The 17,021-nt window shown below is 42.7% G+C and overlaps 1 protein-coding gene and 1 long non-coding RNA gene across 2 annotated transcripts in view; one reads left to right on the top strand and one right to left on the bottom strand.

Moving 5' to 3' along the window:
- LOC109308441 overlaps positions 1-402 on the top strand; it is a 10,757-nt gene extending 10,355 nt beyond the window's left edge. The window contains exon 3 of the long non-coding RNA XR_002100616.1: positions 391-402. This is a non-coding gene — a long non-coding RNA (uncharacterized LOC109308441). The remainder of the gene's footprint in view (positions 1-390) is intronic.
- Positions 1-17,021, bottom strand: part of FNDC3B (fibronectin type III domain containing 3B) — a 307,284-nt gene that overhangs the window by 149,826 nt on the left and 140,437 nt on the right. The window contains exons 5-6 of the mRNA XM_019532737.1: positions 14,073-14,316; positions 9,664-10,023 (exon numbers count right to left, since the gene is read on the bottom strand). Coding sequence (XP_019388282.1) covers positions 9,664-10,023; positions 14,073-14,316 — 604 coding nt within the window. The remainder of the gene's footprint in view (positions 1-9,663; positions 10,024-14,072; positions 14,317-17,021) is intronic.

Here is a 17,021-nt window from a genome sequence, read left to right as displayed (position 1 = left end):
GCCTGAAAACGGAGAAGACCAACTCCCAGCATAAACGACGTACTTCTCTGTCCCGACAAGCAATGCCTTCTACCATAACACCATGATTTTGCCCTTTGCATCTGCTGTTCATAAGAGACTAGGAGGAAACAATTTAGCATCGCTCTTTAGCCATGCAATTGTACTCCCATATTGCAATTTTTATTTCCCTGCTGGCAAATGCAGAAGGATCACAATGCATCACAGATCTCTGCCACCAGGACAGCCTGACATAGGTTTTATACTAGAAGCACTGACAGATTCTTAACATACCAACAAAGTATGAACAGCAATGTAGCCTGTCATGTTTAATAAAGGTCATAACTACCTTGAAAATCATAGTAATGGGACAGGATTAAGAGAGATTTTCAGGTGCATATTAAAAAAAAAACTCCTCTGGCATCTGTTCTGCATACTCACATTTCCATCACTAAGCTGTAACCTGGCATGTCTCTGAAGGTTCATATTAATGATAATTTTAAGCCTAGCACCAGCGTGTGTCTGCTGTTCATTTCAATGTAGCCAAAAAAACAAATCACAAGAAAAAAGTCAATATAGCTGAAATTTTTAGGTATGTGTTGTACATAACAAAACTCAGATCTGTCGTTATTTCTCACAAGACTCGCAACTATTAAAAAAAAAAGCCAAACAAACCTCAATGATGTACTCTCATCAGCATTTTAGTTCAAGCAACATCACCAAACTGGGTACACAAGGAGAAGCTTATCATTTAAATTCAATGCATTTTAAAATACATTCCAACAAAACCATTAAGAGATATGCTTAAAAGACAGCCTGCTCCCCAAAACAAAGCATTCTCATTAGTATGGTCGTCTTTCTCTTCAGTTCCAATCTGTCAGGTGGTCAACTGACCTCATGCTGATTTAAACATTTTTAGGTTAGGATTGGGTCCTTCCCGCCCACCCACAAGACATCATCATGATATAAAAGATAACACATGTATAGAATACAGCATACTACCCAGCTTATATACTGTTCATAGAAAAATGCAGGGGGCAATATTAGTACAATAAATTAATTGTAGAAGTTATAGTGTACTTTGTAGGACTGTACAGAATGTAGCACATTTGGGGCACTAAATTGTTATTAAAAATCTCCCTTTTGGAAAAGTTACATCAATTTATCTAGATAATGCTGCACATTATTTTTTTTTTAAAAAGGGGGAAAAATAGCACCCTGCAGAAATGATATCATGGCCATGGTTTTAATATGGAATTTTATGGTAGTTTCTACAGAATTATTTAAACTCAGATTCAGGAAAAGAACCCCACTTTAAAAAGAGCTTCCATAATCACATGCTTTCCTGAATTAAGGATATCACTTTGAAAGAAACCAGCAGCTTCACTCCTATCAAATTATAAGATTTTCCACAAAGACTCTCACCATTTCTTTTACTTTTCACACACACGTGCAAGTCCACTTCCAGGTTTGCTTTCGAGCACGGAGGCAGCCCCCCACGCTCCTGTGGGATGCTCCATCTGCCCCAGCATCACAGCATTCACGAGCTGTGCCTGGTACCTCGAGGTATGTAGAAAAACCATTTAAAGCTGCGTCCATGTACTAATTGTTGATTCTCTGAATCGGCATTGAATCTTCAGATTCGGATTCAGCTGAACCAAATCATGGACAGTGATCTAAATCAAGGAATCAAATCACCATCCCCGATTTGGGCCGAATCCGAATCGAACGCAGGCCGTTTCTCATACCTCTACTGCTCAGTTTCCCTGGCCTCCTGCAGCTCCTCTCCTCATTCTGGCACCTTCAGCTGGGCAGGAGCATGGAGCTGGGGATGGTGGGAGCGCAAAGCCCAGGTGGGCAGGGTGAGAGAGAGGGTGAGGGGGTGTGGGCACTCGCCCCATACACCCCCCCTGCTGCCGGTGGCAGCAGCACACTGGGCCTTTGAGGTGCTCATGGCCATGCAGGCACTGCTGCCTGGCAGCCCAAAGCTCCAGCTAGTTCCAGGAGCTGCACATGGCAGCAAGAAATGGAGCCAGGCTGGCCTTCCTCTATCATGCGGGGCTCCCTGAGGTGCACATGTAGTTCCCGGCACTTGCATGCCACCTGGGAGAAGCCCTGAGCGATGGAGTCAGCGGCTTGGCTCTGCTCCCTGATACCACGTGCAGCTGCCGGGACTCCACCAGGAAGCTGTGGACAGGGCTCTCCTCCACTTCCGACAGTCCCAGCAGCTGCACATGGTGGCAAGGAGTGAGGCCAGGCAAACGGCTCCATCACATGAGGCTTCCCCCCAGTGGCGCGAGTGCCAGAAGCTGCACATGCACCGCAGGAAGCCCCGCAAAAGGGGCGGGGGGGGCAGCCTAGATCTGCTCCTAGCTGCCACATGCAGCTCCTGGAACTGGCTAGAGCTGTGCTGCCAGGTGGCAATGCCCGCACAGTCTGTAGGGGTAGGAGGGTGGAAATGTGTGGGGGGGTCCCCACATCCCTCTACCCTTCCTCACACCCCACAAACTCACACCGTGTCCCCACAACCCTCCCACACTCTGCAAGATACCCTATACCCTCCAAAACACACAGCCACACCCCCTCACACACCCCCACCATACACCGACAACCCACACACCATATACAAGAGTAAGACATTACATTTTGAGCTATTATGTAATCATCTCAATATACACTATGCAAACAAATCATGACAAAAATATTTTTAAAAATAAAATGTTATAGCAGATGTTTGACTTTGATTTGGGGTTTTTTTGGTTCCAAGATGGCAACCCTTCCCCCCCGCAGGAGTACTTCCGGTGGCCAAGTTTGGGGGTTAAAGGACTTCTGGTCCCATGATGCTGACTAGGGGTGAGGCACCTGTTAAGTGGCAGGGCTACCCTTGTGGCCCTTCACAGCTCACCAAAATACTCATTAAGCAACCCTCCAGCTGAAATAATTGCCCACCCCTGCACTAGAATAACATTTGCACAGGGTGCCCTTTGTAGAAGTCACTATACACTGTACAGCACGCATGCGGTGCCATGCAAGGCAAAAGTCTTCACATGGACCTGCCGACAGCCCAAAAAGTGAGCAACCCGGGGTCTGAACTGAGAAGGAGCAGGCAAAAAAAAAATCCAACTTGAATTCCAATGTAGAACAGCACAGTGCTCCCAGAAGCCAGGTCCCTCAAAGAAAATGACTGTTATTTCACAGACTGCAGCATGGGTCTTAAACAGTGTTGTTCTGGCTCAAAACGGCAGAAACATTCAAAATCCAGCACCTGTGAATTTCTGCACCAGTTATGTATAGGGATCCTAAAGCACCATTCCTTGGCAGCCAGTGTGGCAACAAGACTGTTGCTGTTTAAGTGACAGCAACATGCCTGCCAAAATCACATCACAGACGCTGGCTTACCAGATTGCTTTGAATATCCAAAAAGAGCCTGCCAGCTACCACTTCATATGCACATCAACTCAACTGTGGGCCTAATCTACAACAGCAATAACACAGCACATTTGTAGCTCAGCAAGCTGGTGTATAGAAACCTATGATCCATGGTACTTCTTTTTTAAAAAGCTTCTCTTACTTAAGCTTATACGTTTCTGCCTGACTTCTAGAAAATCAAAGACTAGCAAATATTTGCTATGTCATGACTGAGAAGTATTCTTCTTGTGTGTTAAATGCTTTGCATTTTTTTCCAGGATTTGCTGTCTTCACCCAAAATTACAGCAGTCTCCCAATCAAACGTTTGGCCAGTCACGCATAAGCATCCTGCCACTATCTACTTCTGGCTACCTGTTTTACTTTTGTATGGTGGTTCTCAAGCTTTTTTAGACTCAAGGCACCCCACCAAAGCTTTTCAGAATTTAGCAGAAATCCATTAAAAAAAACTAAATATATTATGAATATCAATCTAAATACTACAATTCCATTATTAATTGGTATGTTATTAGTATTAAGCCCTGGAGCTATAAGGGGTAGAGTCCGGGCATGCCTGATCAGCAGGAACAAAGTATGGAGGGTGCTGAGAGACTGGGAAAGTAGGGAACGGGCAGGACACAAGGCCCCTGGGAGGATGGACAGGGTATGCCGCACACTCGGTGCCACAGCCAGGTGGAACTGTGCCACACGCCTCCTGCGCAGACAGATCGGGAAGTGGCTGTGGCAGCGGCACGTGCTCTTGCCACAGCCCTTCCCAGTCTGACACTGCAAGGGGTCTCCTACAAAAAGGTGCAACGACCTGAGGGAAATCGCCCTATGCTTCTTTTCAGAAGGCTGATCAAGGCTGCACTAAGAAGTGGCCGCCATGGAACATGGTGCCTGCCTGCCTTACAGTATCCAGGCAGGCACACTGCTTCTGTTGCAGCCCTTCCCAGTGTGGCTCCGAAAGGCCAAGGTACGCAGGGCAGTTTTATTCTAGTGACAGCAGCCTGGAGACAGATGCCACTGCCCTCAGGTGAGCTGTGCCACACACCTCTGTTTTCAGGAGGCATGTCATTGCCAAAGCAGGAAGAGCTGCAGCAGACCCAGAGGGTCTGCCTGCGTCCTGAAACGTGGACTGGCACACCTTTCTGCAGTTTGCAGCACCCCAGCTGAGAACCACTGCTTTAGACACCAAGTTAGTTCACACTAGTCAATTAAGAACTACTAGATCCTGTTTCCAGTTTACTTTTAACTCTCATTAGCTACCGAGAAAGATCATATTTGCAGTATTATTGACAAGTGACTCCCAACAACTCAAGCTGAAGTACAGTGCCTCTAGACATGAAACAATGACTGAAATTAGAGGGGTTTCTTTTACAAAAGTAAATAAAGAACCCAATTTGGGACTCTGTTCATTGCAACTCATTCTAAGGCCTCCATGACTGTCCTTCTGCATCTCTCGCCAGACCACCCAACTGAAGGGGGTGGGTAGGTGTACGCACGCACACACATTTTTGTTGTCCAAACTCCCCAGAAAGTGCTACCCTGAGCTCAGCAGTTTCTGTTCCCTGTGGAAAAATACTCCGAGTTCTGTGGGGTTGTTTTTCCTTCCCTTTCCGTAGTGCACAAGTGGTATTTGGTCCATGGTGTTAACCCCAAGTGAATCTCAGACTCACTCCTGAGCAGCTGCTGTTGGGAATGGGCACGGTATGCAAGTTCACAATGTTAGGTGGTTGTCTGCTTTATCCAGTTGGCGTGGTGGTAGTGGGAGGAGTTGCTGAAGAACAATATTTATTATCTACATGGTCTCCAGCCAAGGTTTCCCTCCCCCTCCCCACCAACACACACACACACACACACACACACACACACACACACTTTGGTGGAAGGCTCCACGTGGTGCTCCATCATTTGGGCCATTTCCACGTTTGGAGACAGCCCCTGGCCAAGAGTGGACATTCCACAGTCCTGACTTCACGAGTTTCCTTGGCATTTCAAGTGTGCTCATGCTCCTCAGCAGGTCTGAAGCAGCGCAGACCTTCAGAAGCAGAAAGAGGCAACTGTACTGGGAAGAGGCCCTGTGATGACTAGTGCAGATGGGACACATCAAAAAAACTCTCAGAGAAAGGTCCATTTGTCAGCAACTTTGGCAAAAAGCGTGCAATTCCCACTGGCCGTGCTACAGTTTCCTAACACAACAGCAGCATACCTATACCAAGGCAGCTTTCTGAGATCCTTCTTTTTCACAAACAGCCCCATTTTGCATGGCCCCCAATAAAATAGTAAGCCAATTAACATAGAGGTCTTCATATTCATTTCTGAAGATCTGTCTCCTTCCAAGAAACTGAAAACTTTTCAATTCTCTCATTTAAAAAAACAAGACACTGAAACCATCTGTTGAAGTCAACGGACAGAGAAAACCGTTTCAAAACAAAATGAAAGAAAGGCTTTTGTCTACAGCCATGGCATGCTACAGCCTATAGTAATGTTAGTCACCGCCATGGAAACAAAGGAAACCACTGTAAGGACAACACAGGTGTGCTGTTTCATAAGCTTTACAGAGTCTACAAATTTGTGTAGGAGGAATAATTGTGTTATGGTAAGACTGAAGGGCTAACAGAACCCAGAGTTCAGCTGGGTGTGACACTTGCACATACCGTGTGTGTGTGTGTCTAATTTAAGAAGTACTTCAGATATTTCCTGAGCCAAAAGATAGCTAGTAAAAAAAAATGGAGGGGTAAAACTAATTATGTTTTCCTTAGAAACAAAACAGATATCCCGGATGTCTTCTAGCATCCCCTCTTGTTATTTTTCCACCATTTGGGGTCTTTTTTTTTATGCCCGTTGAATCTAGCAACATAGAGGTCACAATAGAGAGCAATATCTAGTGTATGCTCAGACTCCTAAGCCTCTAATGCTAACAGTTCAGCATAAGTATTGTATTAGTTACTCCAATACTTGCTTTGCAGGGAGGTTGGCAGCAGAACTGGGGAAGGGCTGGAATTTTCCCATTCCTCTTGAAGATCTTCCCTGGAAACTTACAGCACTCTGCGGTAATAATGTTCCTGTCTTGTCAGCAACAACTACAGTAGTTATCAATTTGAGATACTCCATATGAAGTAGTGACATGTGATATTACTTTGCCAGCCCAGTATCATGAAGTACTTACTGAATGTGTTGTTCTGCAATAATAGCAGCAGAAAAGTTTCTTTTCCATTTCTGTTGAAGACAGCTGTACAAAATTAAGGGGGCAGTCTGGCAGCCATTCAGCACATGGAGTGACCATTGGCTTCAATGGAAAATTTATGAACAGCATGGTGTGCAAATCAGGCTCCAAGACCAGAAGTCCTATAAGAAAATCTTTCCATATGCTGCCAACCTAATGCACACTAAGCAACGGCTATAAAACTGACACAGAAGTGTCCCTCACTAGGGATCCATCTGCTACTCCCCACATTCTCCATCTGCAAGCTCTGATGCCTTGATCTAGACCAATTCCTGGTTCTGTTGCTTCCCTCTCTTGAAAGCAATTCCCTTCAAGTCCCGACAGCATGTGCTGCTTCTGCCGACCAGCAAACGGCTTCAAAGCAGAATTAAAATGTCTGTGACAGTTTTCATTGCTGTTCACACAGCACCTGTTTCCCACAAAGAAGAGCAAGTCAGTGAGTGGTGGCAGTAATTTAAATTTAGGACGAGAAAGGATCATCGTAGGCAGGGTTGGAGAAGGGAAACCAAAGCAGACAGGAGGACATAATCCAAAACTCCCTCCATTTCAAGCTAAATCTCCCTCAGGTTTCTCTCAGGTATTCTGGATGCCTTTTTCACTAAAATAATAATCTTCAAATAAGAATCCTTGATGTATTACCCATTCCAAGACACTAGTAAAGCCAGACTAGCTGAAGCTTGTGCATGAACTTTTTTCTTGTATAAAGAGAAATCTGAAAATTGAACTTAAATGCAATGGTCTCAGTTTACCCAATAACTAAGCTAAGAAAACAAATAAACAATCAACCAACCAACTAACCCAGGCCAAGAAAAGTTAAAACATTTCTAATTTTTTACATGGCATATATAACCTCAGTAAATGTTACTTATGTATTTTGATTTATGCCAACATGCTTATTTGGGGCAGTGGGGGAAGCTTTGAACTTTTAATCTTCAAACACAGGACATGCATAATACTCCAACCAAAAAGCCCATCAAGAAACCATCTCAACTCATGTAACGAAATAATCAAGCAACTTCATATGCACAACACAAAGACCACCCTCTGTCCTCCAAAGACCCATGGCTATGCCACATGCTGTGTAGCAAAACATCTGATTATTTACAGTTAGTGTAAAATTCAGCCTCTAAAACAGCATTTCAGTCCATTAACAGTTTGTTGTAGTCTAAATGCTAACACTACCTTCTATTCCAGGACCGATGTCCAAATACAGACTCATCTCAAATTTCTGAGAAGACAAATAGTCATTTGACATCAGAGTTAGCTGCAAAAACTATATCTAACTATCAGTATTCTTTTACTGACAATTAGAGGCACCATAAACCTATCAGCAAAAGCAAAATTTAAATTTAGAGGCACTAAGAGGAAAACCAGGCTGTAATCAGTCAGTTCTCCTCTGACTGATAGGTGTTAATGAAACCAAGCAACAAATACCGTGCTCCAAGTCTTTCCAAGAATATTAAGACGATCTCACCCAGAAAATAAAAGGCAAACAAGCTAAATAATGGAGCAGTTGCCCTTGGTCAATACACAAAGTAATTCATAACTACATATAGCCTAGTATCATGAACATAGTAAAACAGATCCCTGCCACAAATGAAACTCTCTTCTCAGTTCCAATGGCAGATAAGTATTGTCCAGTTTTTGCTCTGTTACCACACCCTATTGTTGTTATTAGGTTTTCCTCTAAGGCAAAAGAGTGCCATTGCTTCAGTGAGAACTTTTATTTTAAATTTCCTGTCTTAAAAAAAAAAAAGCCCCAAATCACCTAGGTCCCCAACTATAAATGCTGAAATACTTCTAGCTCTCTCCCTTTTTATTACTCTGGACCAACCCATGTTCTTAATTTAATACAATCCCATAGTTTCCATATCTTCAGCATAAATGAGAGCTGTGACTATTTAGCCAAATGCAAGTACGAGGGTGTTTCAGAGAGTAAAAACAATTCTGGATGCAATGTTCTTTTGCTCTACACAGTTGTAAACAATGGGTACATTCAAACAGTCACCATTAGTGTTCTCCATTGCTTAGTAGTTTCTCCACTCACTGCACACAACATGGTTTTATTCTGAAATTGCCATTACTTTCTGAAGCATCTCCTATATACACATAATACAGGGAATATACATGTATGTTATATAAGATACACAGCCACACGCACTGTACTGATGACCCTGCACGACAATCAGAGCTGCCGTTCTATAGATTATTAATACTGCATGTTCACTTGGTTACCAGGATGTTTATTGATAAACATACTTGCTTAGTTTAACTAGGAGACTGAAAGGAAAAAAAAAAAGGAAGGAAACAGGCTGGATGCCTCCCTCAGCAAAAACTGTTAGAGAAATGCAAGATATTGGGCATGATTTAAATAGAACTGTGCGAAGTTTAATGGCCTGTGAAACAAGTCAGATGTAAATGTTCTAATGACCTGTTTTGGTCTTAAGATCTCCAAGTAGGAGGATTCCAGAAGTGGCTGAAAAAAATTAGTGCTAGAAGGAAGATTAGCAAATTGTGCCCTTAAATTGGCCAAGATGAAGCATTTTATCCTAGAACCTTTTTTCAATAGCAATTTTGTCCACGCCACACTCTACATGAGACATATGCTGGAACATTTTTGATGGTCTAATATGGCACTCAAGTCTAATACATTTACATACACAGATGCACTGTTGCCAAGACTACTCTTTTTTTTTTTTTTTTTTAAAGAAGCCAAACAAAATCAAAGACAGAGTCAAAAAGATATCTAAACAGCATTCTACAAAAGAGAAGACAGCCACACTGTGTCTACATAGCAGATACTCATGAAATCTAGGAAGAGGATAATTTCCTCTTCTAAAGCAAACCCATCACATCACAACTTAAAAACACACAAACAATATATATCTAAATTCACACTGCAATGACGGTCTTTATATGTGGGTGGTGGGGTGTTTTCTTGGCATATTTATTGCACACCATAGAGGTTTGTGTAAGGCTTGAAAAATGCAATGCAAAGATAAAAATAAGAACCAAAACATATTTCACGTTACCATGTGGGTCTTGTTCAATCGACTTTGGGCTGCTTCTTGCTCTGCGCTCTGGTTTCTTTACTCCTGGTGCTGCTCCTCCTCCACTTCCACCACCACCTCCTCCACCGCCACCACCTCCACCTCCTACTCCACCACTACCACCGCCGCCTCCTCCTCCACTGCTTGCTCCATTGTGGCTCTTTGCATAACCATTGTATACAGTTGTGCAGTTGCTCAGGTGGGTTTTATAGATGGAAGAAGGAGGGCTATTCAGCCGGTTCTGACGGTCAATCGGTCTGTCTTTGAGTTTTTTGTGCTGTGGTTTGCTGTACTGATCTTCCCTGGTAATGTAGCTGGACATCCCATATAGTGGTATGATTTCTGAAATAAAAAGGGTCCAGCCAAATTAATTAAAACTAGAAATAGTCTGCCATTCACAGTATTGCCTTCTCAGCCAGGTCAAAATGGACTTACATAATATTTGTCTCATTTGGGTCTCTACACAACTTAAAAATTAATTTTTCTCATTGGCAGAGTTAATAAAACACCTGCATGTTCCTGCCTGGTCTATTATTGTTTCAGGTTTATGCAATCAAAAGTTTTATTTGACTTCTGCATAGAAATTGAGTGCTTTAAGGTTTCAGACTTCACAACAAGTCCCTGGTAGAATAAAACAGAAGAAAAGATTTCACTCAAATTCACAGCAAGCCTTTTCAAGGCACTGGTTTTGGCAGAAAATGTTTCCATGCAGTGGATTCAAGGTTAGTTACTGGCTACATCTGTCAAAATCCTTTAGTACAGATAAGACCTTGTGCCATGGCCTCAAATGCCACTCCCAAAGGCTGAAGTACAGTTTCAGTAAGAAGAAGGTCAGAAGAACATGGGAATTAAAGGATGGAAAGCAACAGATGAAAAGAAAACATGGTTGACAAGAAAAAAAAAATCCAAGAGCAGTATTTTCTACTGTTAAAAATGAAGTTTCAGATAACTTTATTAAATACAGGAATTAATGGACAGGGCGAGGAAGTTCCACAACATTTATGTTGCTGTACAATGCGGTTGCACTCAAACTCTGTATTATGCTTGGAGTTTTTAAAGTTGGTTCAAACTCAGGCTCAAAGCAACACTGAACTGAAAATACAGTTTTGCTCAGTTCTACCAACAAACCACGACATGACTCACATTCCTTTAAGTTCAGTCAAGATTCCTTAAAAAAATCCTGGCTGCAAGCTTCCAAATACTGCAGCCAGCTCTAGTGATAACACCTGTTTTCTAAGCCGGTATTGCCATGCACACTTTCATTAGAACTTGTTGAATTTTCAGCTGCTTAGTCCTTTCTTTTTCTTCTCATTTAGAAGCGTCTTTCATTTATCTTTCCTTATCTAGTAACATGATCACACTGAAGTGCTAGCATCAAGTGGCTGTCTATATATAGTATTCCAACAATGTGATTACACTAAATGCAGTCAATGGTATATTGGGGATCTGAGAGAGCTGATGCAGAAGACTTCAAAAGAAGTTGTGGTTTTCAGAATAAAAACAATGAAAAGTAATTATTTCTTGCTAATGTTGGTATTTAGTGCAAAACCCATTGTGCAAAGTATTCTGGGGACTGTATTAAGCATGAATTCATTATGTTGTACAAGTAAACATTCAAAAAATTATTTTATTGCAAGCACATGATGCCACTGGCAACACAGTTATTTTTGCACACGTGCATCAACTGACTGTTAACTTAAAGTTGCAGAAATATACACTATCTACTGTACTCCCAGCTGGTAGCTCAGTGCCTATTTAATATACTGCAGCTTTCACATTAGCTTTTTTATTAAGCAACTTAAGCCTTTGGAAAAGGGAACAAATAGAGTTCCTGTCCTGTCTGATCGGATACTATCCTACTGACTTATACCTAAAGGCTGAGGCAGATCATTTATCTTTAAAAAATAGAAAGCAAGCAAGCAAGCTTGCTCTTCCCCACCCCATAACTGAAATTTTAGTGGATAATTGTTTTTTTGGACCCAGAAGAACGGATTTTGCCAAAAACTCTCAATTTTCTTGGTCAGCAACTGAAATGTGCAGTTTTAGGTTCAGACCTAATTTGCATTTGCCTAAATTAGTGGTTTATGGCTGTAGCAGGGCACTAGGGTGCCTGCTACTGGCACTAGGAATAAGGGCTGCTGAAGCTCCCTAAGACAGCACAGGTGCTGGTCGCCAGAGCAACCAGGCGGGTCATATGACCAGAAAGGGGCAGGGCTAGGCCTTTATAAACAGCCCAAGCCAAAGCCTAGCGGCAGGTCCCTTCTGGCAGCCTGAGGTGCAGGAGCTCTGCAGAAGAGCTCAGCAGAGCAGAGATGAGCGGTGCAGCCTGAGCACCTAAGGGGCCGCAGCATGGTGAGGGCAGAGAGAATCCTGACGGAGATGCCTTTGCAAGAGGGCCAGTTTGGGCCTGGACCCTTATGTTATAGCCGGTAGGCTTATTTTGAGTTAGAGCCGGTTGGCTAGTAGTTTGCTTTGCGGTAGGGCTGTTTGTGTGAATACTGGAGGACCGGGTGAGGCTGTAGGTGTGTGAGGAGGCCTCACGGGAGCTCCCCAATAATCCGGGAGTTCCTGGTGCCCAGTAAGGGCACAGCAAGCGGTGCCAGGGCAGCACAGTGATTGGCGCCATAGCTGGCACAGTGGGTGAGCGCCGGAGAGGCGCGGTGTGTGGGGTGTTGAGACCCCAGCCCGTGAGGGCGGTATTTTGCCCAGTAGGGCGTATGACCCAGGAAAGGGGTCTGGGGCCAGGTAAGGCTAAGGGCGCCTGAGCCCCGACCTTGGGAAGCCCGAGTGCGGGCCAAGAGCGCGGGCAGCGCGGCCTAGGCCCCAGGGAGGGCGAGAAGCGCGGCCTAGGCCCCAGGGAGGGCAAAGGGCACGAGAAGCACGGCCTAGGCCCTAGAGAGGGCAGGCATATGGGAACAGGAAGCCTGCTGGAGGCAGCCTCCCTTACAGAACCATATACGAACAAGACATGGCGGGCGAGATAAGAGGGTGCTGGATTGCCCATGTGACAAGGTAAGGGGGCGCTAAGGGAATCACGGCCGCCCCTAGGCCCCTGCCCCGTGACAATGGCAGTCACGCTTTAAGAGCCAGGTGCTATCAATCTTCCTTGCTAGTCAGGTTTTCTTTCTGGACCACACACCCTGGGATGAACTGCAGTCTCTCCTCTGTGGCTGAGTGGCCGTGGTGCATCATAAGACCCTTCAACTGAAACATTTTAAAATGGAAGTGCCAGAAATCTCAATGCCATTTGTAAATAGACATCTTTTCTTATATAAAAAAAAGAAAAAAAAAAATCAGAATTTTCTACAGCATGAAAGCATCAATTAGTTCAACATAAAGCTTGCATATTGTTTGGCAAGAAATCAGACGCACAAGATCTTGGACTCCGTTTAAATTCAATCCTACATTTTTTTCACCACCCTGCTGAGGATATGACCTCTAAGAAAATGTCAGACATTCTACTTCAGCTGTAATTTTAGAATATGCTATAGAAAAATTCTATAAATCCTGGGAATTTTCATAATATGGGTGTACAAGAGAAAAATAAATGAATCTGTGAACATTTTCATGATAACCACCTCACACAGTAATACCTACATCAGCAAAACTATCTGTGTTCCTTTATGATTAATGCACTCCTTCAGACGAAACAAAAGCTTATCTCAAGGGTAGAGGAGACACAATAATGCATCGTTCAGAAAGAAATAAGTTGCTTTCTCTCCTTTACTAAGCTATTTACTTATCCTTTGAGGATTAGGGTGACCGTATTACCCTTGGGAATGAGATAGTGCTTTTCAGTGACCTACTGCAGCATCTTAAGAAACAGATGAACTCGAACATCCTTTAGTTCGGAAAGTCCACTGCAGCTCTGATCTGACAAGAGGCAGAAAGGAGGACTATCTCCATCTGCTGGTGACAAGAGAAAGCCTGCTACTAGCTTATGATGACACTGACTGAAGTAAAACCCTGTCAGACCTAAACCCCATCCCTAATCCTGCCCCACTTCTGCTCCTAAAGGAAAAGTGGCAGAATATAAATATAATGTACACAGTCACAATGAGGAACTTGAATTCAAGCAAATCATTTGGAACACAGGCTGGAGTACTATTCTCCTTTATAGCGAAAATGAATTGGAGTTAACTTTGTATCCTATAACTTAGAGGTGTAGGACGTAAGAGCCTTGAGTTATTTCAGCCTGGAGTGATTCACTCCCCACCTCTCCCCGATTCTGCAGATGAAAGGAAGAAATTCAGTTCAAAAGACAGTGCCAGAGGATGGGGTGTGTGGAAAAAGAAAAATCACTTACCATTAATCCAAATCCCTTTGCTCTTCCCACTCTGCATACCCATTAAAATGCGCATTTAAAGACAACAACATTTTTTTCTGCTCACCTTGTTCACCATATATTGTTGGGGGAAGATGATGCTGTTGGAAAAACTGGGGTGGTATGTCTCCAGGTCCAGTGACAGGAGGGTAAAAAGCTGTATGAGAGTTGTGAATAAAATGGGGGTGGTGTGTCAGGTATGGAGGTAAATGATGGGTTGGGGAGATAGCAGACGGATAGCTGGGAGGATAGCACTCGGGAGACTGGGGCGTGACCACCACCCTACGAACGCCTGTGTTGTCTTCTATCACCTGCAAAGGAAGGGAAGGAGATTAGGACACGTGTAATTTGAAACAGCATTTTGAAAAACAATATTGTTTATTCATAGTTATGTCACTTTTCCCATTAGAAAATGAGTTCTCCTTGGCTAGAATCAAAACACTCATTTCAAAATGTAATATCACCACACGTCATCTTGGTGATAATGCGGTTTCCAGTGCAGACTCCACTAGCCACACTAATTGCTGGAAGACCAATTGTAGTTAGCTTGGTCTCTGTGGGCAGAAGTGGAAAAAATAAATATTCTGTATTTAGAGCACAAAACAATTAAGAAATTAGCAGAAAGCACATCTCTTACAGTAATGAAGTCAGCATGGCTATTTGAGTACAATTTAATTATAGAAGGAAAACTGACTGGCACTGGAGAATAAAGTAGAGAGTTGATACATTATTGCAAAATGCAACCCGGTATACTGTTAAATCCACAATAATGACCTAGCTCCCTCTGTGAAAGGAGTATGATAGAATAACTTACACTGCTACAGCTCTGTCAGTAAATTTCCCGGCGAAGATGTAACACAAGATGTGCAACACTTGGCCCAAAAACATTATAGGCCAAGCCTGAGTCAATTAAAATAATGGAAGGTACAAATGTTTTTAGACTGAAGAATAAATTTTAGGATACAACTTTCTCAATGTAATACATAAGAGCAAACAGCAGTCTAAATTCCAACCAACCAAGAGTTAAAGATCTCCCCCCTTAAAATGTGAACAAAAAAGGCTCTTGCAATTGCTGGAAACAAGGGCTTAACAAAAATCAGTTTTCATTTGAAAAGAATAGATATTTTCAGTTATATTCTAAGGGCAGTAGAAGTGCAGTTGTATTTGAAAAAAAGGTGACAGCTGGCAGGGAGACTGTCCTGTTTTATGACCTGTCTCAATAGGTCATAAGCCTGGTGTTAGGTACAACATGACTGCAACCTGTCAAACGTGTAAGCCTTTTAAAGTGTGCTTTGTGGAGATTAATACAATCATGCAGCAGCTTCTTGTGTTCCTCTGGCTCTGCGCAAGCACATGCATATGGCTGAAAAATTCATAGAGTGCTGCCTACTCCCACCTAACACATGAAGGAGAAATCCACAGGAAGCTCAGCGCCGAATGAAATTACAGTAGGAAGGAGATACAGTATTGGACACACAGCACGTCCTGGACAAGTGAATGCATACTGAAGGCAGGGCTCAGGGTCCTGCTACTTAACACAAGTAAAGGAGGTATATCGGAAGGGAGCCAGGCCTGATATCCATCGACTTAAGTACAATACTTGGCATCCTGAAGATACTACATGATGTTGTTCATACTTGTACTCTACACATTATCAGAGGTCAAACAGGTTCATGCTTTAATCCATACAATACCCCTTAGACCAGAAATACGTCCTTCTAATGAAATTTTCACATTTCTAGCCTAAAGCTCTAATCTAAAGCACTGGTGGGAATCAGAGTTCCTTATAGTTTACAGGAAAACTAAAAAAGTAACTTCTCTTATATTTAGTAAACCAAAATGGTATCTGCTTATTAACTTTCTATCAAGCATTGTGGGGCTACAATTTGAAAACTGTTGGTTTTAAGATTTGAGATTTATAAAGCCCCAAGGCAGACAATGAACTTGATCTCAGGCATTTATTTATAACATATAATTTTAACTCTGGTAACTGCAGACCTCTGCTATTTTCTATTATGCTCTCTTCAACTTCCCACCAGCCAGCAGCTTTGTATCAAACTTGGTGAAGATACTTGAGAAAATTTGGGGTAGGGAGCAATCTTCTAAACTGCCCAGGTTTTAAACAGAAATACTTATTTGTGTAAAGGCTTTGGGATGCGATGTTGGATCTATTTATTTCAGGCTTAGATCATGTTCTAATCTAACTGGCTTTTAAAGCCCAAAAACATTAGTTTGGGGGAAAAAAGTCCTTTCATTACTTGGTTTAAATTAAGCCAAACCTGAAAGAAAACTTGGCATGTCCTCAGCAGGCATAAGTCCTTATCCTCATACTCAGACAAAAACTAATCAGATCCATAACATTATGTTTTAAAGATATTATATTTATGACTATGTATTCATGCATGCATGCATGCAAGCAAGTCACGTTGACAAGTAACCCTAAACAAAGACTGCAGTGTCTTTTTGTATGTATGGCACATGCATCAAAACTTAAACTATGAGCAGGCTTCCAGAAAATGCGTCCTGGAGCCGGGGGGGGGGAGAAGGGCTCAAGTCACTTTGAACACCTTCACATGATTTTTACTACTGGATAAGCTAAGATGCATCAGCGCATGTCAACTGCAGAAAAGTAATTTGGGAGGTCAGAGGGGTCAACTTGGTTTCCACCCTGACTCCCATTAAAAGGCTAAGAGAAAGTCTCTTACTCGATTCATCCAAATTCATAAGTGCTGACTATTAAGTGGCACCGATAAACTCTACATGGGCACATACAAACAGATAACTGTTTACAAGGACTAAAGCTCCTCTGTCAATTCAGATAAAGGATTTGCAGGTAAACACATACATTTTTACAGGTAGAACCGAGATGCCTACTTATGACATTTAGTCTTCATTAAAAATACATCTAGCAAATTGATGCAACAGACACAGGCATGGCAGGATTTGATTTTTTAATTGATAAACTTTGATTTCACCTGTCACCCACAGACTGACAGAAAATATTTAAATATTCCTG

This window comes from Crocodylus porosus, unplaced genomic scaffold, assembly GCF_001723895.1.
Source record: "Crocodylus porosus isolate Cpor-Errol unplaced genomic scaffold, CroPor_comp1, whole genome shotgun sequence".
Taxonomy (NCBI): Eukaryota; Metazoa; Chordata; order Crocodylia; family Crocodylidae; genus Crocodylus; species Crocodylus porosus.
Note: the sequence above shows the minus strand (reverse complement) of the source record. Positions and strands in the feature narration are given on the sequence as shown.